At 47.0% G+C, this 26,237-nt stretch overlaps 1 protein-coding gene across 1 annotated transcript in view; it reads right to left on the bottom strand.

Moving 5' to 3' along the window:
• Positions 1-250: 250 nt before the first annotated feature.
• LOC133166037 (ephrin type-B receptor 3-like) overlaps positions 251-26,237 on the bottom strand; it is an 86,044-nt gene continuing 60,057 nt past the window's right edge. The window contains exons 12-15 of the mRNA XM_061296017.1: positions 24,702-24,917; positions 21,167-21,316; positions 18,278-18,471; positions 251-1,787 (exon numbers count right to left, since the gene is read on the bottom strand). Coding sequence (XP_061152001.1) covers positions 1,676-1,787; positions 18,278-18,471; positions 21,167-21,316; positions 24,702-24,917 — 672 coding nt within the window. The 3' untranslated portion in view covers positions 251-1,675. The remainder of the gene's footprint in view (positions 1,788-18,277; positions 18,472-21,166; positions 21,317-24,701; positions 24,918-26,237) is intronic.

Raw genomic sequence — 26,237 nt, 5'->3', positions numbered from 1 at the left:
TCTGTGTATCATTTGTTCTTTCGGTTTTTAACTGGCAATCGAAATAAAGAGAGTGGGGCGGGGGAATAAAAAACTCTCACAATTTAATTTATTTATTATTTTTATATTTTTTCGATATTTATTATTATTATTATATAGTTATATATATATATATATATATATATATATACATACGTATATTATAGGGGTGTAAATCGCGGGTTTTGTCACGATACGATATAATATCGATACAAAGAACTACGATACGATATTTGCCGATATCCTAAAGCCTGCTGCGATTCATTCACGATATATTGCAATATAGTGCTCTACGATCGATTTTTATTTTTTTTTAATAAAAAATATAGAACAATAACCTGATTTATAACAATTCATACGCAAAATCAACAAGGTACTGCAAACTCTTTATTTAGGAAATTACAAGAGTATTGTAGTATACGAAGTGCTTATTTTAACACTGAACTTTGATGTCGTGTTTTTTCTTTAAATGTGCGGCGAGATTTGTGCTCCCTGAATATTTGATCACCGCATGGCAGGATTTACAAACTGCACGTGTCTTGTCCGTTGAGCCATCTTTTCTTTGGAATCCAAAGTGCTTCCAAACGAATGACTTGAAGCCTAAAGGGGAACAAATTTCCTCGTCTTTTTGGACACTAGCCATAGCACCAGCCCAGGAGCCGCGTACTAGTTGTCGACTCCCCTTTCACGTGCCTGCTCTGCTCACAACACAACACGCGCAGTGCGCTCCCGGAAAGAGGAAGCAAGCAACAATGAACTGGATTTCAAAATAAAGTCGCGTCTAATGTCCGAGGTCAAACACGGCGATATAAATCGATGTTTACCTTTAGCATCGATGCCAATAAATCGTAGAGCATTATATCGATTAATCGATGTGTATCGATGTATCGTTACACCCCTAGTATATTACATAACAACATATAATAAAAGTATACATACATATATTATATATTATAAAATACATAAATAGAACAAATATATGAAAATAATAAATAAACAAAATATTTGTAATGGGAAAACATGATTCGGAATTCGAATGATTCACTTCTCGAAAAGTCTTCTGGAACGGATTGTGGTCTGTGTATACGTATATACATATATATATAGTATATATCCTTTTTGGATTGCCAATTTATAGTGGAAAGAACAAATCGAATAACTAAAAAAAAAAGAAAAAGACATCTACTAGTCATCTTTGAATCTTGGCACTGTCGGATCCTTGGAGACCCTCATCCGAGTTTGTGTGAGCTTCACTCTCGGGGAAGTCCAACTGGCTCCCAACCAGCAGAAACACATGCAGACATGCAAACACAACCTGAGAGGCACCATAAGAAGTTTGGCTTTATGCCAACAGTCACAAAACCACAAATGAAGAACACACACGCGCGCACACACACACACACACACACACACACACACACACACACACACACACTCACACACACACACACAAACCGCAATGGAACGTCCGCTTTGAACACAAAGTCTCTGACCGCTCGCACAAACTAATTTGAGTGGTCCTTCCTGTGCAGCGGGAGTTTCCCTCTTTTTCTTCTCTTCTTTATTGTACATAGGGCTCTCTCTTCTCTCCACATCAGAGTTGTCTAGGTAGTTTTTTTTGGGGTTTCCGTCTTCTCCAGGCTGTTTTTGCGTCAGCTCACACTCTTATTGGGAGAGTTTGGCTCATTTGTTGCCGCACGATTTCCTCACTGCTGTCAGGACTTTTCCTGTTGTGTCCCGGCAGTGTTCCTCCGAGCCTCAGCAGGTCCCTGTCGGTACAAGTCGTACAACGTCAGCAGCCGGGTCCTGAATGATGTGACCCGTAACCATCGTCATTTTCGCCACTTGCTCCCTGGGGTGCCGTACAATTTGCTCGCGCTATCTTTCCAAATATTTGTTGAGCCAAGGCACATATTTTAGAGTGGAAAAATCTCACAATGTCACAGCGCGTATATATCCTGAAATAATGATGTGTGGTGGGTGTAATTAGTTATTCTACTTGTCTCTATGTTGCTGGCATGCTGTAAATCAGGGGTGTCCAAACTACGGCCCGCGGGCCAACTGCGGCAAATTCTGAAAACATAATTGAATATGGCCCGCACAAGAAGCTTGAGCTCACTTCTCAGTTTCAACACTAGATGGAGCCCGCCACACAAATGAAATCAAGCGAAGCGTTCGACGTCCCATTAGCACCCCCAAGGGAAGAGAAGCGAGCGCGCAGCGTTCGACGTACAATTAGCATCGCATTCAGCCATCCTCCCCAACACACTTAGTCGGTAACATTCATAATTGACGACACATCGTTTGATGGGATGATGCAATCCTTGATGGTGTGTTATTGTCAAATATTGTTTGTTTTTTAATCTCCATCGCAGACCCCATATATCATATGGAGGCCGCCATTACAGTATGCGCAGAACGGATGCGCAGGACACGTCAGCTATATAAAGAGCGAGAGTTCAGTTTTCTTCCTATTAGTTTCAATTCACAGTTTAATTAGCAGTTTCAATCAGCAAATAACAAAATGCGTATTACAGCTAATATTTTATTTCACAACACTTTGCCTTGTTCCTTTCTTCTCTGCTGTTCACTTCAAACACGCTCCATACGAACACAATGCTCTCATATCAGACGTTTGCTTGATCACCTGCTCGTTTGCTGTCACAATGTACCTTACACAAATCCGAAACATTTGTTGCGGCTCCGAGTCACGACGAGGGGCAAGTTTTGGTTTCCAAGGGTGTTTTTATTCCTCTTCAACTTCTCTCCCATACAGAGCCGCCTTTTTGACATGTCCGCGCGTCACTTTCCTCTCTTTTCACTGATCGCGGTGGTGCCTTTATGGGCAGTCGGAGAAATCAACGCCAACAAAGAAAATACATCCAGCCTAGTTAAGAAATCACCAGAAAGATCACCATGACGATTGTGAATAATTATAAATAATTATTACAGTTTTTTTCCCATGTATAATGCGCCCCCATGTATAATACGTGCCCTAAAAATGGCATGTTGATGCTGGAAAAAGCCTGTACCCATGTATAATACGCACCCAAATTTCGACTCCTACTTAAGTCCGTAAATGTAAAATTATTTCAGAAAAAAGATAATCTTTGGGAACAACCGGATGTTATTCTGCCGGTCAGTATCACTGCGCATGCTCTAGCAAACTCGATAGCGAAGAAATGTTTTGGATATGTGTAGGGTACATTGTGACAGCAAACGAGCAGGTGATCGAGCAAGCGTCTGATACGAGAGCATTGTGTTCGTATGGAGCGTGTTTGAAGTGAACACCAGAGAAGAAAGCGCATCTGTAATGGCGGCCTCCATATCATATCCGGATAAAAAAATTAAAAAAAAAAATTTGCACCCATGTATAATGCGCACCCCAGATTTTAGGACAATAAATTAGTTAGATTTTGCGCATTATACATAGAAAAAAACGGTATATATATTATATATATTATTATTATAATAATAAATAATTGTGATAAATAACTGGAACATCACTCAAATATTGGTGATTCCGTTGAGAGTCTCACATATTTCTTTGCTATCGAGTTTGCTACTGCATGCGCAGTGATACTGACCGGCAGAATAACATCCGGTTGTTCCCAAAGATGATCTTTTTTCTGAAATAATTTTACGTTTACGGACTTAAGTAACCCGGCCGGGTCATACCAAAGACTATAAAAATGGGACCCATTGCCTCCCTGCTTGGCACTCAGCATTAAGGGTTGGAATTGGGGGGTTAGATCACCAAATGATTCCCGAGCGTGGCGCCGCTGCTGCTCACTGGTCCGTCCCCCCAGGGGATGGATCAAAATCACACGGGGATGGGTCAAATGCAGAGTACAAATTTCACCACACCCAGATGTGTGTGTGACGATCATTGGGACTTTAAATAACAAAAATAAAATAAAAAAGTAAAAATTTGGGTGCGTATTGTACATGGATACAGGCTTTTTTGCGTATTATACATGGGGGTGTATTATACATGGAAAAAAACGGTATTCAAAGTGCATCAGTGACTTTTCTACATGGGAAAAGAGCTGCAGGAATGTCATTTTTAAGTGATACAAAATCATATTTGATCTTTTATTGGCCTGGAGCTAAAGTGGAGAAGATTCGTTGATTTAGTGTGTTTGTTTTATTGGTGTATCGGCAGTTCCCGTCACAAGGAAACATTATTTGCCCAAATATGGTCAATTTGCCCGAAAAGGAAATGTGGGTCCCCCTTCCCATAGGCCAGTGCTTCTCAAATAGTGGGGCGCGCCCCCCAAGGTGCTATTCCTGGGGGGGCGCATGTGACCCTGGGGAACAGGCTTTTTTTTTGGCAGTACTAGAATAAAGTGTAATTGCGCGTTTACTACAGCAGGGGGCAGTGGCGCTCTCATTGTTACTTCTGTCACGTTTGCGACAGTGCAACATTTTACGACTTACAAGACAAGTTAGGATAGTCACGGTGGGGAGGGGGGGCGCGAATAGTTTTCTTCTTGCTAGGGGGGGGCGTAACAGAAAATAATTGAGAAGCACTGCCATAGGCTCACCACCTGTGGGAGGGGCCAAAGGGTGCAGTGCAAGCTGGGCAGCGGCCAAAGGCTTGGCGTTCTGATCCCCGGCTGCAGAAGCTGGCTCTTGGGTTCCGGTACAAGCCCTCTCGAGAGGGGCTGGACTCTCTTCCACTCTGGAGTTGCCCACGGTGAGAGGCGTCGAGTAGGTGTGGGTATACTTATTGCCCCCCGGCTGGGCGCCTGCACATTGGGGTTCACCCCGGTGAACGAGAGGGTAGCCTCCCTCTACTTTCGGGTGGGGGACGGGTCCTGACTGTTGTTTGTGTCTATGCACCAAACGGCAGCTCAGAGTACCCACCCTTCTTGGAGTCCCTGGAGGAATTGCTGGAGAGCGCTCCTTCTGGGGACTCCATCGTTCTACTGGGTGACTTCAATGCTCACGTGGGCAATGACAGTGATACCTGGAAGGGCGTGATTGGGAGGAACGGCCCCCCCGATTTGAACCCGAGCGGTGTTCTATTATTGGACTTCTGTGCTCGACACGGAATTTCTATAATGAACACCATGTTCAAACATAAGGATGTCCATGTGTGCACTTGGCACCAGGACACCCTAGGCCGCAGTTCGATGATCGACTTTGTAGTCGTGTCATCGGATTTGCGGCCGCATGTTTTGGACACTCGGGCGAAGAGAGGGGCGGAGCTGTCAACTGATCACCACCTGGTGGTGGGTTGGTTCCGATGGTGGGGGAAGATGCCGGTCCGACCTGGCAGACCCAAATGCTCTGTGAGGGTCTGCTGGGAACGTCTGGCAGAATCCCGTCAGGAAGAGCTTCAACTCCCACCTCCGGCAGAGCTTTTCCCACGTCTTGGGGGAGGCGGGGGACATTGGGTCCGAGTGGACTTTGTTCCGCGCCTCCATTGTTGAGGCGGCCGACCGGAGCTTTGGCCGTAAGGTCATTGCTGCCTGTCGTGGCGGCAATCCCCGAACCCGCTGGTGGACACCGGCGGTAAGGGATGCCGTCAAGCTGAAGAAGGAGTCCTATCGGGCCGTTTTGGCCTGCGGGACTCCGGAGGCAGCTGATAGGTACCGGATGGCCAAGCGGAACGCGGCTTCGACGGTTGCTGAGGCAAAAACCCGGGCGTGGGAGGAGTTTGGCGAGGCCATGGAGAATGACTTCCGGACGGCTTCGAGGAAATTCTGGTCCACCATGCGGCGTCTCAGGAGGGGGAAGCAGTGGACCGTCAACACTGTTTACAGTGGCGATGGCGTGCTGCTGACCTCGACTCGGGACGTCGAGTGTCGTGGGGAGAATACTTCGAAGACCTCCTCAATTCCACCTACACGCCTTCCATTGTGGAAGCAGGGCCTGGGGACTCTGAGGAGGACTCTCCAATCTCTGGGGTCGAAGTCACTGGGGTAGTTAAAAAACTCCTCGGTGGCAAGGCCCCGGGGGTGGATGAGATCCGCCCAGATTTCTTAAAGGCTCTGGATGTTGTGGTGCTGTTATGGCTGACACGTCTCTACAACATCGCGTGGACGTCGGGGACAGTGCCTCTGGATTGGCAGACTGGGGTGGTGGTTCCCCTCTTTAAGAAGGGGGACTGGAGGGTGTGTCCCAATTACAGGGGAATTACACTCCTCAGCCTCCCTGGTAAGGTCTATTCAGGGGTGCTGGAGAGGAGGGTCCGTCGGGAGGTCGAACCTCGGATTCAGGAGGAACAGTGTGGCTTTCGCCCTGGCCGTGGAACAGTGGACCAGCTCTTCACCTTCAGCAGGATCCTTGAGGGTGCATGGGAGTTCGCCCAACCAGTCCACATGTGTTTTGTGGACTTGGAGAAGGCGTTCGACCGTGTTCCTCGGGAGGTTCTGTGGGGGGTGCTTGGGAGTACGGGGTACCGAGCCGACTGATAAGGGCGGTTCGGTCCCTGTATCACCGATGGCAGAGTTTGGTCCGCATTTCCGGCAGTAAGTCGGATTCGTTCCCAGTGAGGGTTGGACTCCGCCAAGGCTGCTCTTTGTCACAGATTCTGTTCATAATTTTTGTGGACAGAATTTCTAGGCGCAGCCGAGGCGTTGAGGGTGTCTGGTTTGGGGACCTCAGCATTGCGTCTCTGCTTTTTGCAGACGACGTGGTGCTGTTGGCTTCTTCAGGCCGTGATCTCCAGCTCTCACTGGAGCGGTTCGCAGCCGAGTGTGAAGCGGTCGGGATGAGGGTCAGCACCTCCAAATCCGAGTCCATGGTCCTCGATCGGAAAAGGGTGGAATGCCCTCTCCGGATCGGGGATGAGATCCTGCCCCAAGTGGAGGAGTTTAAGTATCTTGGGGTCTTGTTCACGAGTGAGGGGAGGATGGAGCGCGAGATCGACAGGCGGATCGGTGCAGCGTCTGCAGTAATGCGGACTCTGTACCGGTCCGTCGTGGTGAAGAGAGAGCTGAGCCAAAAGGCAAAGCTCTCAATTTACCGGTCGATTTACGCTCCTACCCTCACCTATGGTCACGAGCTATGGGTCGTGACCGAAAGAACGAGATCCCGGATACAAGCGGCCCAAATGAGTTTTCTCCGCAGGATGTCCGGGCTCTCCCTTAGAGATAGGGTGAGAAGTTCGGTCATCCGGGAGAGACTCGGAGTAGAGTCGCTACTCCTCCACGTTGAGAGGAGCCAGATGAGGTGGCACGGGCACCTCATTAGGATGCCTCCTGGACGCCTCCCTGGGGAGGTGTTCCGGGCATGTCCCACCGGTAGGAGACCCCGGGGACGACCCAGGACGCGCTGGAGAGACTCTCAGCTGGCCTGGGAACGACTTGGGATCCCCCGGGATGAGTTAGATGAAGTGGCTGGGGAGAGAGAAGTCTGGGAGTCCCTCCTGAAGCTGCTGCCCCCACGACCCGACGCCGGATAAGCGGAAGAAGATGGATGGATGGATGGATGATATTGTTCCAAAAACTGATAGGCAACTGTTTGTCACGTGCTGGCGCCAACTGTGACAGGACCACGCCTCCCCGTCAGTGGCTCATGGACAGCGCTATATCAGCACCGCCAGCCGAGTGTCAGTCGGTCCCGTGATGTTGCTTCGCTCTCCTGTCCCTGAGACACTGACTCCTTTGAAGATTCGAAGATCCCGCAGAATAGCTTGTTTCCCCCAGCCAGATCGCTGCTTCAGCGCCAGCTGTTCCCTTCTTACCCCCGCCCGCAATAAAGTCTCTGTCGCTACGCACTTGGTCGAGATAGATGCCTCAAACGTGGGTGTCGGAGCGGTGTTGTCCAAACGTGGCCGCCAAGACAATCGTCTCCACCCGTGCACTTGCGTCCCTGGTCTCACCTGTCAGTCAACTTTGTCACGGGCCTCCCCCCCTCCGAGGGAAACACGGTGGTCCTCACGGTGGTGGACCGGTTCAGTAAGATGACGCACTTCAATCCTCTGCCTAAGCTTCCGTCTGCGAAGCAGACTGCGTCCATCATGGTGCGGGAGGTGTTTTGTCACCACGGTCTCCCACAGGTGCACATCAGTGAGGATCTCTCCTGGTCCACCAACACCGCATCACTGACAAAGAAAGCCCAGCGCCGCCTGTACTTCCTGCGGAAACTCAGGCGAGCGAGCGCTCCTCCGGCCGTCATGACTACATTTTACCGCGGCACCATTGAGAGCGTCCTCTCCAGCTGTATTGCTGTTTGGGGTGGCGGCTGCACTGACTACAACTTGAAGGCCCTGCAGCGCATAGTGAACACGGCTGGTAAGATTATTGGTGCTTCGCTCCCCTCCTTGAAGGACATTTACACCTCCCATCTCACCCGCAAGGCGACCACGATTGTGAGTGATGTGAGTCACCCCGCTCACTCTTTGTTCGAGCTTCTGCCCTCTGGGAAGAGGTACAGAAGCCTGCGCTCCCGCACCACCAGACTCTCAAACAGCTTCATACTCCAGGCTGTCAGGATCCTGAACTCGCTTCCCCGTTCTGCGTAGCGTCCTGTACTTTTACTGTCTGTATGCACACTGGCTCTTATTTGTTGTGTTATCTGTTTATTTATTATTTATTATTACTCCTAGTATTATTTATTGTTTGTGCCTTCTTGTTTTTTATATATTGCGTCGTTTACTTGTATGTCTATCGTGTAATATGTCTTTTCACCGTGGGATAGGGAAAACGTAATTTCGATCTCTTTGTGTGTCTCGGCATGTGAAGACGTTGACAATAAAGCAGACTTTGACTTTGACATCGTGTCAGACCGAGGCCCTTAATTCGCTTCCACCTTCTGGACAGAGTTCTGCCGACTCCTCGGCGCTACGGCCAGCCTCTCCTCTGGGTTTCACCCTCAGTCTAATGGGCAAGCGGAGCGCCTGAACCAGGAACTGGGCAGGTCCCTCCGATGCATGGCCGCCGGGGACCAGCGTGGGTGGGTCCAACAGCTCCCGTGGGTGGAGTACGCTCACAATTCCCTCTCCAGCTCGGCCACGGGACTGTCGCCTTTCCACTGCGTCTTTGGGTACCAGCCACCCTTGTTCGCCTACCAGGAACGTGGTTCGGCGTGCCCGTCGGCCTGGGCTTGTGTCCGCCGTTGTCATCGAGCCTGGGCGAGGGCCCGGACCGCTCTTCTCCGCTCTGTTTCAGGCTACACCCGCCAGGCGAACAAGCGCCGGACGCCGGCTCCGGAGTACAGAGTGGATCAGCGGGTGTGGCTCTCGACGCGGGATTTGCCGCTGCGAGTGGGATCCCGCAAGCTGGCACCACGCTTTGTTGGACCGTTCCTTATCCAGAAGGTGATTGGCCCGTTCGCCGTCCGTCTCCTCCTTCCAAGGTCCATGACGGTTCACCCCACGTTCCACATGTCCCGTGTGCGGCCCTTCTTTGAGAGCGCGTTGGCGCCGGCGCCCGTTCCACCGCCGCCGCCCCAGCTCGTTGATGGGGTCCGGCTTACGCCGTCCGCTCCTTGCTCCAATCGCAGCGGCGCGGTCGTGGCTTCCAATACCTAGTGGATTGGGAGGGCTATGACGACGCCCACCGCTCCTGGGTTCCGGCCCACTGGATTCTCGACCGTTCGCTAATCACAGAGTTCCATCGCTGTCACCCGGACCAACCGGGCCCTCGGCGCGGGCGCCTGAGTAGGGACGAGGGGTCCAGGGGTAAGGGTCCGGAACGGTCTTGTCCGCTGGTACCGGGGTCTTCTGCCCCCACGTCCGTCGTTCCTGCGTCCGGCGAGGAGTCCGACGTTTCGACGGAGTACTGACCCCCCCGCCTGGTCGTCCGGGGGGTTGCCTTTCTCTGCCTTCTGTTTTTTTTGTTGGTTTGGTGTTCTGGGGACGTCGGGAGCCGTCCCTTATGGGGGGGGGGGGGGTTCTGTCACGTGCTGCCGCCACCTGTGACAGGACCACGCCCCCCCGTCAGTGGAATCGCCGCCACCTGCCACGGGCTCATGGACAGCGCTATATCAGCACCCCCAGCGCAGACCCGAGTGTCAGTCTGTCCCGTGATGTTGCTTCGCTCTCCTGTCCCTGAGACACTGACTCCTTTGAAGATTTCGAAGATCCCGCAGAATAGCTTGTTTCCCCCAGCCAGATCGCCGCTTCAGCGCCAGCTGTTCCCTTCTTACCCCCGCCCGCAATAAAGTCTCTGTCGCTACGCACTTGGCTGTACTGTCCGATCCTTAACACTGTTGGTCTGTGCCTGCCTCATCTGTTATTTTTAGGCATCAAACAATTTGAATAAATGTATTCACTCCTGAAAGCTCAACTGGCTTTTTTTGTCTGGTTAGGGCAGTGCTTCTCAATTATTTTCTGTTACGCCCCCCCTAGCAAGAAGAAAACTATTCGCGCCCCCCCTCCCCACCGTGACTATCCTAACTTGTCTTGTAAGTCGTAAAATGTTGCACTGTCGCAAACGTGACAGAAGTAACAATGAGAGCGCCACTGCCCCCTGCTGTAGTAAACGCGCAATTACACTTTATTCTAGTACTGCCAAAAAAAAAGCCTGTTCCCCAGGGTCACACGCGCCCCCCCAGGAATAGCACCGCGCCCCCCAAGGGGGGCGCGCCCCACTATTTGAGAAGCACTGGGTTAGGGGAATGAGCAGAGAATTTGATGTGGAAGGAAATGCGCTGGTGACGGATCCTGCAACTTAAATCAATGACAGTGTACGCAATTTAAGTGTATTAAATCAGTGAACATGAATTTGGGGTGGTGTGTTAATGATGGTATACGAGAGCAATAATAGGTAATAAGCTAATACCTAATTAAATGATGCTGGACTGTAAGCGATTTGGAAGGTATGGACTTTAAAAGAAAAAAAAGATACACCATAATTCAATGCAAATTTATTTTGCCGACCACCCAGGGCCCACCGTTTGAGAACAACTGGGCTTGGAGACGCTTTGCAGAAAGTGTTGCCTTCATATCCTCTCCCTCGGGACGCTATCTAGCCAACCATCGTTACAATCGCAGTCGCTCCGACAACACAATACGTTTCTCCTCCTCACTATCTCTCGCTGTTGCATACAGATGAGACCATAAATTAATCATTGGCATGTCATCAGCACACAGTGACACGTAGCATAACATGCGTACACGCTCGTCTCGCGCACATTTTTCCGCCGTTGCCCCAAGACGGCAGCGGGCGCGCACTCTCCCTGATGCATTAAAAAGCTCATTAGCTCGCTAATTAAACACATTCCTCTCTTTTAGCGTCTCCTCAATCTCCCTTATTACTCACACTTCATCACAGCCTGCTTTTCCACATCAGTGGCCTTGGCTGCTGTCTGTCCTATCTCAGAGATTCCAAGATCTCGCCGAGCCAGTATTGAGGGAATTAAACTGAGGTCAGCCATTACATTTCCACACACAATTAGCTTCACTGAGCCCAAAGCCTGGCATGTATCGCTTGCCCTTGGAGCCTCTACTGCTCGACTGAAGCTGTGAGCCAAGGAGCTGGCACACCACCTGGATGCCTGATGTGTCATTGTCACCTTTTGTACCCATCGCAAGCGGGATAGCATTACAGGGTCCCAGACAGCAGCAAGTCAAGCTGTATTTATACAGCGCATTTCAATGAGCTTCATATCATTAAAAATTGAATGCATTTACAAATACAAGTATTTAAGACATTCACAAGCATATATAGAACTAAAAAGTAGCTTAATGGCTAAAAAGTACACCCTAATCTCTGGACTATAAACCGCACCAGCTAAAATTGGGGGAAAATTTTGTTCTCCTAATTTATAAGATGCACTGGACTATAAATCGCAGCGTTCAAAGCTGGTGCAAAAAAGTAGTGGCTTATAGTCCGGAAAATACAGTATGGGATTCAGTACGGGGATTTCTGTGACAGACAGTCGATAATAAAGCACAATAAACATTGTACATTGTTCACATCGGGCTGGCATCCTGAAGATTGGATGCCAGCCCAACATTTTCTGCACAAACGCAGTTTAGACAGTCGGATTTGCTGCGCTTGATACACCGAGAACCAGGGGTACCAGTGCCTATGAATAAGTTGACTTCACAGTGGCAGAGAGAGAGACGTCACAACAAAAGCCTCCCAGGTCTTGTGGGTTTTTTCTCCAAACAAGCTGAAAGCAGTCAAACCCTACAAGAAGGAATCTCATTTGCCTCTTTTTCAGGCCGCCATATTTGTCTTTAGCAAGACATCTTATTCCAACAACCCCGGGGGCATAGACATCTCTCCATGTGAAGAAGGCTTCATCCTCTGCTTCACAGCTGTCATATAAAATAGAGGGCACAATTTCACATGGGGTGAAAGAGCACATATTGCGTCGTCCTTCTGTTTTTATTTGCAGAGCTTGGTTTCTGTTGGCGGTGGACTGAAAAAATTACACGCTCATTATCAGTGGTAGCGAATAAACTACATAGACTTTATTATGTTATCTATTGGGGGTAAAACCAAAATCAATTTGAAATAGAAAAACAGGTTTGATTCAAAGGATCCCAGTGCACCGATTCAAACCGAATGAATCAAATCATAATATTCCTGTATATTGACTATAGTATAGAATATTTTATTGGATAGATTAAACTTTAAAGAAAATACCACATTAACAGTACTGAGAAGTTCATTCATATGTACCGTAATTTTCGGACTGAAGGTCGCTCCGGAGTACAAGTCGCATCAGCCATAAAATGCCCAAAAAAGTGGAAGAAAAACATATATAAGTCGCTCCGGAGTATAAATTGCATTTTGGGGGGCAACAGACATGAACGAGCAACAACAGGCTAAACGGTAGGTATGCTAACTTGACATAAACACAAACAGCTGAGAAATTATTATTAAAAAAACTATTACCGTATTTTCCGCCCTATAAGGCGCACCTAAAAACCTAAATTTTTATCAAAAGTCAACAGTGCGCCTTATAGCCCGGTGCGCCTTATATATGGATCAAGTGATGAATTTGTTGATCCATACTGGTTGTACACAGTGCTCTGCCAAAATGTTTTAGTACGTTTTAGTACGACTAGTAAATTACAAGGTCGCATCGCTTCCCAGCATTACGGTAACTGTAGTCAGGGGGCGTCACCGAATAGCTGTTGTATTTCATTTCAAAATAGGCTGCTCCGTTAATGTTTCGAGTAAATCTACGGATCGATATGGAAGGGAAACATAGGTAAGTAGTACCAATGCGTTAGATCGAACTTTAGTCAGTTCTGATCATTTTATAGGAGATCGTTTGAGAGACGCGATTGTTTGTTTACACTTTGCTGAGGCTCATGGGAGATTGCGAGCTGAGGCTCTTAGGAAATTGCGGATGGCTAATGCTATAATGATAGCTGCTATACGCGCGAGGCTATTTCATGTCAAAATAGGCTGCTCTGTTAATGTTTCGAGTAAATCTACGGATCGATATGGAAGGGAAACATAGGTAAGTAGTACCAATGCGTTAGATCGAACTTTAGTCAGTTCTGATCATTTTATAGGAGATCGTTTGAGAGACGCGATTGTTTACACTTTGCTGACGCTCATGGGAGATTGCGAGCTGAGGCTCATAGGAAATTGCGGATGGCTAATGCTATAACGATAGCTGCTATACGCGCGAGGCTATTTCATGTCAAAATAGGCCGCTCTGTTCATGTTTCGAGTAAATCTACGGATCGATATGGAAGGAAAACATAGGTAAGTAGTACCAATGCGTTAGATCGAACTTTAGTCAGTTCTGATCATTTTATAGGAGCTCGTTTGAGAGACGCGATTGTTTGTTTACACTTTGCTGACGCTCATGGGAGATTGCGAGCTGAGGCCCATAGGAAATTGCGGATGGCTAATGCTATAACGATAGCTGCTATACGCGCGAGGCTATTTCATGTCAAAATAGGCTGCTCTGTTAATGTTTCGAGTAATTCTACGGATCGATATGGAAGGGAAACATAGGTAAGTAGTACCAATGCGTTAGATCGAACTTTAGTCAGTTCTGATCATTTTATAGGAGCTCGTTTGAGAGACGCGATTGTTTACACTTTGCTGACGCTCATGGGAGATTGCGAGCTGAGGCTCATAGGAAATTGCGGATGGCTAATGCTATAACGATAGCTGCTATACGCGCGAGGCTATTTCATGTCAAAATAGGCTGCTCTGTTCATGTTTCGAGTAATTCTACGGATCGATATGGAAGGGAAACATAGGTAAGTAGTACCAATGCGTTAGATCGAACTTTGGTCAGTTCTGATCATTTTATAGGCACTCGTTTGAGAGACGCGATTGTTTACACTTTACTGAGGCTCATGGGAGATTGCGAGCTGAGGCTCTTAGGAAATTGCGGATGGCTAATGCTATAACGATAGCTGCTATACGCGCGAGGCTATTTCATGTCAAAATAGGCTGCTCTGTTAATGTTTCGAGTAATTCTACGGATCGATATGGAAGGGAAACATAGGTAAGTAGTACCAATGCGTTAGATCGAACTTTAGTCAGTTCTGATCATTTTATAGGAGCTCGTTTGAGAGACGCGATTGTTTGTTTACACTTTGCTGACGCGTACCAATGCATTAGATCAAACTTTAGTCAGTTCTGATCATTTTATAGGAGCTCGTTTGAGAGACGCGATTGTTTACACTTTGCTGAGGCTCATGGGAGATTGCGAGCTGAGGCTCATAGGAAATCGCGGATGGCTAATGCTATAACGATAGCTGCTATACGCGCGAGGCTATTTCATGTCAAAATAGGCCGCGCTGTTAATGTTTCGAGTAAATCTACGGATCGATATGGAAGGGAAACATAGGTAAGTAGTACCAATGCGTTAGATTGAACTTTAGTCAGTTCCAATCATTTTATAGGAGATTGTTTGAGAAACGCGATTGTTTACAGAGGGCTCGTTGGTTATTGGCTAGTGGGTGCAGACCGCAACCCTAGTCAACCTCAGTTTGTTGCAGTAAAGCTTCTATTTTATGCGCCTTATAGGCCGGTGCGCCTTATATATGGACAAAGTTTTAAAATGGGCCGTTCATTGAAGGTGCGCCTTATACCCCGGTGCGCCTTATAGGGCGGAAAATACGGTACATAAATAACACGTTTATAAAACCATCTGTATCACTCCAATTCATTAAAACCATCCATCGTCCTTTGTCCACAATGGGTGCGCGCCGCTGACGGCGCTTGCACTTCGGAATATTCCACAGGCCCATATAACAATATATAAATTAGATATCAAATAACTAAGCTCCTGAAGTAATATGGCGGCGCGTGGACACGCAGCGGCCTCTCTCTGTCCCGAACGGTGTTTTGTTTTGTCGTTTAATGTGGGTTTGTCTGGCAGTTTTGTGTGTTCGTCTCGTCGTACTGGGTTGTGCTACAAGTGCAGCGGGCTGGTTCTGCTCGACATCGGCGAAAGCGAGTTTTGTGACGTTCTGAACTTTGAAGCGGGGACATTAAAGGCGCTCAGTCTGCTCCGTCCTGAAGCGTCGTCGGACTCGCCTGCTATTCCACCCCCGGTTGGGAAGCGTTGGAAGCGGTGTGCGAGGAAGCTGAAGAGGCGCGAGAGCGGGGGCGTCCAGGCCAGGCTGGTGGCCAACCCAGCCCGGCCGTGCCTTCCATTCTTCTGGCGAATGTTCAGTCGCTGGACATCAACATGGTTTGCTTTCGCCTGCTGAGATATACGAACCGGAAAGTGCGTAACTGCTGTGTGCTCGTGTTCACTGGGACTTGGTTGACCGTCATCATTCCGAACTCTGCTGTGCATCTGGAGCGGCTAGCGTGCTATCGGGCGGACCGGGCCATTGTACGAGGGGGAAAGTCGCGAGGAGGTGGGATGTGCGTCTACATCCGTGACGGAGGCTGCCGGGACTCTGTGGTGGTATGCGAGCACTGCTCGCCACTCGCGGAGTTTGTGATCTCCAGGCTGTTAGGGTCCTGAACTCTCTCACCCCTTCTGCGTGGCGTCCTGTACTTTTGCGCTTTGTTCTGACTGTCTGCTGTGCGCTCTTGCTCCGTTTTGCTCCTCTTATTTACTGTGTTATTTGTCTATTTATTATTTATTCATCACTCTTATTGTTCATTGTTTGTGCCTTCTTGTTTTTATTTTGCGTTGTTTACTTGTATGTTTATCGTGTACTGCGTCTCGTCACCGTGGGATAGGGGAAACGTAATTTCGATTTCTTTTTGTGAAGGAATTGACAATAAAGCTGACTTTGACTCTATTATATCAGCAATAATATTATCAAACCATCTGTGCACTCTAAATCATTAAATCCATCGATCAAATTCTTCGTCCTTTGTCAACAACGCCGCGCGTGCACCCTGACGTCAGCCTCGTCGTTATTCCACAGATCCAGTATATAACTAGATTATAGCGTTAACAAAGTACAAGGAAAGACGTGGGTTTGGTAAACGGCTCTTTATTTAACAAAACAAACTTCCAGGCGTGTGGCGGCGTGGACTTCCAGCCACAGAGGTGAAAGAGAGCTCCGTAGAGTAGGACCGGGCGTGCGTAAAAGCCATGTCTGAGCCCCATCCACCGTCCCCGGACAGCCACCCGGCCGAGCGCCGGCCTCCGACTTCTATCCACGGAGGTGAAAGAGAGCTCCGTAGAGTAGGAACGGGGGTGCGTAAAAGCCATAATAGTTTTTCAAACCTTCTGTGTCACTCCAAATCCTTAAATCCTTCAAACTCTTCATCCTCCGTGTCACTTAGAAACAAAGCCGCTAATGATGCCGGTAGTAGTGGGGCCCTTCGTCATCTTCGTCATCCCGTGATCAATCTTCGTCCTTTTTGTAAACAACCGCCGCGCCGCGCTGCTGACGTTACTTGAAATTCAAATTACAGTAATCCCTTGCTCGCGGTTCGTTTATCACGGTTAAACACATATAAGTCGCTCCTTATTATAAGTCGCCCCCCACCCAAACTATGAAAAAAAACGCGACTTATAGTCCGAAAATTACGGTATGTGGAAAAAAAGAAAAACATATTGCATCACACCCACTTGAATCTAGCCGTAGTCTTCTTCATACACTATGAATTTGTCAGTCAAGAGTGTTAAACCAATGACATGTCTTTAACGTTTGGATGAATGTATAAATAATTCAGATTTTTAATTTCAGAAAAAAGTGTTCTGTCGTATTTTCCGGCCACGTCACTCAGTTTGATTTCTTTTTTTTTCAGTTGTGTCAAACTATCAACACAGTTACTGTTTACGTTTTTATTTTACTTTTCTCCCAAAGTACATGTATTTTTAGTACTTGAAAAGAAGTAAATCAGTGCGTGTACTTTTCTCCGACTTTTTTCCCCTCCCAAAAAAACACAGCCATCTAAGAGTGAAAAAGGCTCCCTTTACCTTCCACTGAGTTGGTGCACAGCAGGCAGCTGGCTCAAAGCTGTGCTCACACAATCCTCCCCCTTAAGTGTCATACATTGTCACAAAAAAAGAAAACCATAAGCCTACGTGGATACTGAAACATTGATGAGCTCACCTCAATTTAATTCACAATTTTACTCACTCAAGGCAAAAACTGACACAAATTTGATTGTTGATGCAAATGGATGTGGATGTTGATTTACTAACCATCTAGGATTGCATCTGCCAAAAAGCATTCATTTTCGGACAAGTGTATGCAAATGAGATGAATATAGCACCATCAATGTGATTGATCTAACCTGAGACAGATTTTACGATTGTGTCTGAAAGCAGGCAGGTAAAAATGAGAGACATAAGAAAGCAGAGCCCTCTTTTAAATAGCCCCTTTGTACTGCACCGACGTTAACAAATAAAGATGACGATCGTGAGCATGTTTCGGTTCGATAAAGTTGAATGTATCTTTTAACAGGCCTAGTTGTCTTATTTGCCTCCATTTAAAAACATCAACTCACACATTGGAATCAATACATCTTGAAGGCCTGCCTTCTGTTGAAGAATAAATGAGGCTGGTTAATGATTTATTAATTTGCCGACAGTTGAGTGCAATCACGTCTCTAAACACAGAACAGAACAATGGCAAATCCTTTAAACGTGTGGTTCTCAACCTTTAGATTAATAATAATAATAATAATAATGAAATAATTCAATTAAATAATAATAATAATAATAATAAATAGATGAATAAATAAATGATTATAATAATAAATAATAAATAATAATAATTTAGAATGTCAATAATACAATCACTTGGGGACTGACCAACTTGAGAAAACATGTTGAATATGGTTAATTGGCACTAGAATTGAGAAACTCCCTTCCTTGTAAGAACCCCAAACGTCTGAGCACCCCTGATATACACAACTTCCATACAAAAGAGCATTTAAAGCTTGTGTGCACATACCCTGAGTACGTGCTGGTCACCACCTTGAGGGTGCCGGCGTTGCGCAGGAGCTTGTCCAACGTGTTGACGATACGCGAGAACTTGGGCCTCAGGTTGCGCTCCTTCATCCAGCACTCCAACATGAGCTGGTGCAGCACCATGGGGCAGTCCATGGGTGGCGGAAGCCGGTAGTCCTGCTCCACTGCAGTCATCACCTGCATAACGCATTTGGAAAACTTTATTGATGGCAGTGGAGCAATTAAGGTAAGCGGAGAGCGGCACTGTGGCTTACACAAGTTCATATAAAACTGGAAAATGCAATTTCTGGAGAAACTGCGCGTGAAGGCAAAGACCATGAATGGGAATTTAAAAAAAATTTGCGCCATTTTTTTTTTTCAAGAGGTTCAAGAGGTTCAATTTGGAGTTCAAAAGTTGAAACGGGTAAAATCGGACAAAAGTTGTAAAAGTTAGAGTAAACATTATATTTAGGTCACTTCTTGTTCCATTTAAGGCACTTCTTGTTGATTTAAGGTCAATTCCGGTTTATTCGGGGCACTTCCGGTTTAATTAAAGTCACTTCCGGTTTAGCAGAGGTCACCTCCGGTTTATTTGGGGTCACTTCCGGTTTAGAAAAGTCACTTCCAATTTATTTGTGTCACTTCTGGTTTACGTGAGGTAACTTCTGGTTGGATTTGGCGTCACTTCTGGTTTACCTAAGGTCACTTCCGGTCTATTTGGGGTCACTTCCGGTTTATTTGGGGCACTTCCGGTTCATTCTTTGTTCATTGGGGGCACTTCAGGGTCAATCCAAGATGGCCACCACACTGGAATTGGGCGTCAAGGGTTGAATTGTGTAAGCATAATGGAAGTGGGGGTGAATAGGAGTGAAAATGGTAAGCATGAGGTGAACAAAGTCAATAAAGTTGGAATGGGTTGAATCGGTTGAAAAACGTAGAAAATAGAGTAGAAAAACGAAATTTTGGAGAATAAGGTTGAATTTCAAATTTGGAATATTTGGTAAGTGGGAAGTTGTGGAATAGGTAGGCAAAAGATAAACAGTTGAATGTTGGAATGGGTTGAATCGGTTGAAAAATGTAGAAATGAGAGTAGAAAAACGAAATTTTGGAGAATTTGGTTGAATTTCAAATTTGGAATTTTTGGTAAGTGGAAAGTTGTGGAATAGGTAGAAAAAATCTGAACAGTTGAAAGTTTGAATGGGTAGAATCGGTTGAAAAACGTAGAAGTTAGAGTAGAAAAACGAAACTTTGGAGAATTTGGTTGAATTTCAAATTTGAAAATTTGGAATTTTTGGTAGGTGAGAAGTTGTGGAATAGGTAGGCAAAAGATGAACGGTTGAAAGTTGGAATTGGTTGAATTGGTTGAAAGATGTAGAAATTAGAGGTGAAAAACGAAATTTTGTGAAATTTTGTCGAAATTTTAAACGTGAAAACGTGAATTTTTTTAATTTGGCAATTTTGGGAATGTCGCGAATCTTTCCGAATGTGATTCAAATGTGCTGAATTTCAAATTGGAACGACGTAAATGTGAAATGTCGAATGTGCCATTAATAATGAATGGGGAAAAATCTGTCGGAATTTTGCGAATTTTGCGAAAACTGAAAATTTTCGGAATGAGAAAAATACAAGCGCTCATCTCGTGAATATTCTTAGTACATTTGACTTTCTTGAAGCCAGAGGGAATTCAGGGTTGGGATTAAAGTTCTCTTTAACTATTACAATTCAACACGTTTTCTCGCTGAGCCTTGGTGATTGATTTTGTTGTTATGGAAGTATGAAAATAATCTACAGGTGCTTATTTTTATGAGCGGCAATAAATCTTACCGCTTCATTTCAGGATATTTTTTCAAAGAGGGATTGTACTTTTTCCATACGCTTTTTAAACCCCCAACAATAAAAAAAAAAAATTGCCATCAGGGACTACAGTCTGTTTTTTTCCATCGCCCTCCTCTTCTCCTTCAGCGTGGAATTTCCTTTTTATGTTAGGCTTGCAGCAGACGAGAACCTCTCTACATCTTCTGTTTGTTGACTGTTGCTTATTGAGCAAAGACTGTGGCACAAAAGCGAGTGGGAACAATGGAGGCCCTTGACTTTGATACTTTCATTACCGCACGTGGCTTTTGTTGGTGGCAAATTTCATCGCCTTTTTATTTTGCTCCGTTCTTATCGGCATGACAAGTCTGCCTTTGAATCGCAGTGCCGAGCAGATATTCCACTGAGAATCGTCAAGCAGATCCAGTGTGTGTGATGGAGGGACACACTTTGCTGTGAGCTCACCACTGGAGTTGCTACGTCTGTGTGTTGCAGATAGCCCGAGGGCAACAACCATGTCGAAGAGTGTATGTGTGGATGTGTCATGGGGGAGCTTTGCAGTCTGCATATTTGGGAGGGTTGCAAGGCGAGCAGACTAAAGTTGTAAAATAGGGTGAAATAAAGCACAACACAGATACACTGCTGCAGTGAGGAGATAAAGAGTGCAGCCGAGTTAGACAGTGGATTGGAAACACGGGCTGAAATGTGAAGCTGCACATGCCTTGCATTTCCAATTGAACCTTTGTAGATTTTTCAAATATCTGTGCTTTACATGGGTGCAGTTGGGCACTTTTTAGCAAGGTTTATGATTTCTTCCACATCCATGTCACACCTTTCAAGCAATTATGTTTGAACATGAACACAGATAAGATCAAAGTCAGTACTATGTTGCGCCACAATGTGGGGGCAGCACTGAGAAGACCTACTGAAAGAGAAGCAGCATAATTGAGAGCAAGAACATGACAGATAAATTCGACCAGCGATTAGGAATAGGGACATTCGAAGATACTGCATCCATGTAGTTTGACATCATATGTTAGCATTATTTAGTATTGTTGATGGGACAATAGTGTTGACTCACGTCTTGGTTGCTCATGTCCCAGTATGGCCTTTCTCCATATGACACCACCTCCCACATAACGATGCCATAACTCCACACGTCACTCGCAGAGGTGAACTTTCTGAAAGCGATGGCCTCCGGCGCTGTCCATCGGATGGGGATTTTCCCTCCCTGCTCACACACACACACACACAGACACACACACATATGTATGAGGGTGAATGGTCACAGTATGAGAAATACTAAGTCATGAGAAATAGGCAGTTATCGCACATTCAGCGTACGTTCAGAAACAAATGTTAATTTTTGCCTTGACAAATGACGTTCTTTGAATCATTCAATTGTTTTTCATCCATCCATCCATCCATCCATCCATCCAACCATCTTCTTCTGCTTATCCGGGGTTGGGTCGCGGGGGCAGCGGCTTTAGGACGGACTCCCAGACTTCACTCTCCCCAGCCACTTCGTCCAGCTCATCCCGAGGCGCTCCCAGGCCAGCTGAGGGACATAGTCTCCCCAGCGTGTCCTGGATTGTCCATGGGTTCCCCAGGGAGGCGTCAAGGAGGCATCCTGATGAGATGCCCGAGCCACCTTATCTGGCTCCACTCAACGTGGAGAAGCAGCGGCTCTACTCCGAGTCTCTCCCGGATGACCAAGCTTCTCACCCAATCTCTAAGGGAGATTGCGGAGGAAACTCATTGCTTTTATCTAGAATCTTATTCTTTCGGTCACGACCCATTGCTCGTGACCATAGGTGAGGGTAGGAGCGTAGATCGACCGGGAAATTGAGAGCTTTGCCTTTTGGCTCAGCTCTCCGTTCACCACGATGGACCGGTACAGTCTGCATTACTGCCGACGCTGCACCGATCCGCCTGTCGATCTCGTGCTCCATCCTTCCCTCGCTCGTGAACAAGACCCCAAGATACTTGAACTCCTCCACTTGGGGTAGGATCTCATCCCCGATCCGGAAAGGGCATTCCACCCTTTTTCGACTGAGGACCATGGACTCAAATTTGGAGGTGCTGACCTTCATCCCGACCACTTCACACTTGGCTGCGATCCGCTCCAGTGAGAGCTGGAGATCACGGCTTGAAGAAGCTAACCACACCACGTCGTCTGCAAAAAGCAGAGATGCAATGCTGAGGTCCCCAAACCGGACCCCCTCAATGCCTTGGCTGCGCCTAGAAATTCTGTCCATAAAAGTTATGAACAGAATCGGTGACAAAGGGCAGCCTTGGCAGAGTCCAACCCTCACTGGGAACGAATCAGACTTACTGCCGGAAATGCGGACCAAACTCTGGCACCGATGATACAGGGACCGAACCGCCCTTATCGGTTGGTTCGCCACCCCGTACTCCCGAAACACCCTCCACAGAACTCCCCGAGGGACACGGTTGAACGCCTTCTCCAAGTCCACAAAACAAATGTGGACAGGTTGAGCGAACCCCCATGCACCCTCGAGGATCCTGCCGAGGTTCTGCCGCTGGTTCACTGTTCCACGGCCAGGACGAAAACCACACTCCTGAATCCGAGATTCAAACACACAATCCGATGGACTCTCCTCTCCAGCACCCCTGAATAGACCTTGCCAGGGAGGCTGAGAAGTGTGATTCCGCTGTAGTTGTAACACTTAAAGAGGGGAATTACCACTCTAGTCTGCCAGTCCAGAGGCACCGTCCCTGATGTCCACGCAATGTTGTAGAGGCGTGTCAGCCAGGACAGCCCCACAACATCCAGAGCCTTTAAGAACTCCAGGTGGATCTCATCTACCCCCGGGGCCTTGCCAACGAGGAGTTTTTTTAACTACCTCAGTGACTTCGACCCAAGAGATTGGAGAGTACGCCTCAGAGTCTTTCGGCCCTGCTTCCACAACGGAAGGCGTGTAGGTGGAATTGAGGAGGTCTTCGAAGTATTCTCCCCACCGACTCATGACATCCCGAGTCGAGGTCAGCAGCACAGCTGTAGCACAGCACTGACGGTGCACTGCTTCCCCCTCCTGAGACGCCGGATGGTGGACCAGAATTTCCTTGAAGCCATCCGGAAGTCATTCTCTATGGCCACCCCAAACTCCTCCCACACCCGGGTTTTTGCCTCAGCAACTGCGGAAGACGCGTTCCGCTTGGCCATCCAGTACTTGTTGGCTGCCTCCGGGGTCCCACAGGCCAAAACGGCCCGATAGGACTCCTTCTTCAGCTTGACGGCATCCCTTATCGCCTGTGTCCATCAGCGGGTTTGGGGGTTGCTGCCACGACAGGCACCGACCACCTTACGGCCACAGCTCTGGTCGGCTGTCTCAACAATGGAGGCGCGGAACACGGTCTACTCGGACTCAATGTCCCCCGCATCCTCTGGGACGTGGGAAAAGCCCTGCCGGAGATGGGAGTTGAAGCTGCATCCGGCATCTTCTCCCACCATCAGAGCCAACCCACCACCAGGTGGTGATCAGTTGACAGCTCCGCCCCTCTCTTCACCCGAGTGTCCAAATCATACGGCCGCAAATCCGATGACACGATTACAAAGTCGATCATTGAACTGCGGCCTAGGGTGTCCTGATGCCAAGTGCACACATTGACACCCTTATGCTTGAACATGGTGTTCATTATAGACAATCCATGTCAAGCACAGAAGTCCAATAATAGAACACCGCTTGGATCCTGGTCAGGGGGGCCATTCCTCCCAATCACGCCCTCCCACGTGAGCATTGAAGTCACCCAGCAGAACGATGGAGTCCCCAAAAGGAGCGCTCTCCAGCACTTCCTCCAAGGACTCCAAAAACGGTGGGTACTCTGAGCTGCCGTTTGGTGCATAGACTCAAACAACAGTCAGGACCCAGGCGGAGGGAGGCTACCCTCTCGTTCACCGGGGTGAACCCCAATGTGCAGGCGCCCAGCCGGGGGGGCAATAAGCATGCTCACACCTGCTTGACGCCTCTCACGACTCAACTCCAGAGTGAATCCAGCCTTTCTCAAGAGGGCTTGTACCAGAACCCAAACTGTGCGTGGAGGCAAGTCCGACTATGTCGAGTTGGAACTTTTCTGCCTCACACACCAGCTAGGGCTCCTTTCCAGCCAGAGAGGTGACATTCCATGTCCCAAGAGCCAGCTTCTGCAGCCGGGGATCAGACCGCCAAGACCTTTGGCCGCTGCCCAGCTCACTTTGCACCCGACCCCTTTTGCCCCTCCCACAAGTAGTGAGCCCATGGGAAGTTTGTTTTTCTTTGTGTTTTAAAAAAGAAGTTTACATAAATCCACAAATTTTAAATGAAAAAGAACAGAGAGAAGAATAAATCTCATATATTCGGCACATTTCTTTTCCAGGAAATTTTCACTTCTAGCATCTCTATATAAATAAATTGGCCATAAATTTCAGTTTTTTTCCCACCCTTGGTTTTGACCACTATCTTAATTTCCCAAATGACAGATTTAATGGCCTTGTTAAACGAATTAATTGACCTTTTGTTTCTCATTAAGCAATATATTTCTTCTTTCATTATCATACAGGGAAGATTTCTCCTGACAAAACCTTAGCATTTGAAATTAATAGACAAAATACTCACCAGCGAGCTTGTATAAGTGGGGTCAGCCGAAGTGTCATCCAGGAAGCGAGACAAACCAAAGTCTGAGACCTTGCACACCAAGTTGCTGTTGACCAGGATATTGCGGGCGGCGAGGTCTCTGTGGACGTAGTTCATGTCCGACAGGTACTTCATTCCCGAAGCGATGCCACGCAGCATCCCCACCAGCTGAGTGACTGTGAAGCGGCCATCATTCAGCTGAAGGCACAAAAGCGTGGATGGTGCTTGATTCGAGAGGCAAGCAAAATAAATAGAAACGTGGCCAAAGGATATGTCACAAAAAGAAAATAGCTGAAGGAATACATTTGAGGCAAGCAGTCAGTCACTGAAGGCACATAAACACAACAGCTGCGTGACAGTTACTGACAGCTGACCTTTTATGTGCATTCTGCCCAATCAGATCTCCAATTAGACAAAAAAAACAGAGGTGAATATTACACTAGAATTAACTACTTTTCTCTTGCTATATTGTTCATTATTGGCAGCTGTTTGTTGTTTATTAAAATTAGTTTTTATCGCTTAGCAAATTTCGACTTCAATATGGTACAGCGTTTCCATTTTCTTCTCTTTCCACTGGAGAAGCCTGACAAAAAAACTCTATTTAGTTTTAACCCAAATGGGACTCAGTATGACTACATTTTACCGCGGCACCATTGAGAGCGTCCTCTCCAGCTGTATTGCTGTTTGGGTGGCGGCTGCACTGACTACAACTTGAAGGCCCTGCAGTGCATAGTGAACACGGTTGGTAAGATTATTGGTGCTTCGCTCCCCTCCTTGAAGGACATTTACGCCTCCCATCTCACCCTCAAGGCGACCACGATTGTGAGTGATGTGAGTCACCCCGCTCACTCTTTGTTCGAGCTTCTGCCCTCTGGGAAGAGGTACAGAAGCCTGCGCTCCCGCACCACAGGACTCTCAAACAGCTTCATACTCCAGGCTGTCAGGATCCTGAACTCGCTTCCCCGTTCTGCGTAGCGTCCTGTACTTTTACTGTGTGTATGCACACTGGCTTTTATTCGTTGTGTTATCTATTTATTTATTATTTATTGTTACTCTTATTATTTATTGTTTGTGCCTTCTTGTTTTTTATATTGTGTCGTTTACTTGTATGTCTATCGTGTAATATGTCTTGTCACCGTGGGATAGGGAAAACGGAATTTCGATCTCTTTGTGTGTCTCGGCATGTGAAGATGTTGACAATAAAGCAGACTTTGACTTTGATATTTATTATAGATCAGCACTCATTGGAGTGCTATGTCTCAAAATGGAAGTAGAATTAATAACAAAAAATGTCAATACACAATTAAGGTAAAAATTGCATTCTTCAAGGCTGAAACAGAAAATTTAGATTCATAGAGCATTTCATCAAAGTCCAATGCAACACTGCTGGTTTGAACGTTTTGAAATGAGAGAATACATTTTTTTTGCTTTTGTTTCTTGTCTCTTTGAATCATAGTTAGTGTGACCAGGGGTGAGACGCACACTTAGTATTTTTGTTTGTGTCATTGTTTTATGGCA

Source organism: Syngnathus typhle, linkage group LG13 (assembly GCF_033458585.1).
Source record: "Syngnathus typhle isolate RoL2023-S1 ecotype Sweden linkage group LG13, RoL_Styp_1.0, whole genome shotgun sequence".
In the NCBI taxonomy this organism is placed as follows: Eukaryota; Metazoa; Chordata; class Actinopteri; order Syngnathiformes; family Syngnathidae; genus Syngnathus; species Syngnathus typhle.
Note: the sequence above shows the minus strand (reverse complement) of the source record. Positions and strands in the feature narration are given on the sequence as shown.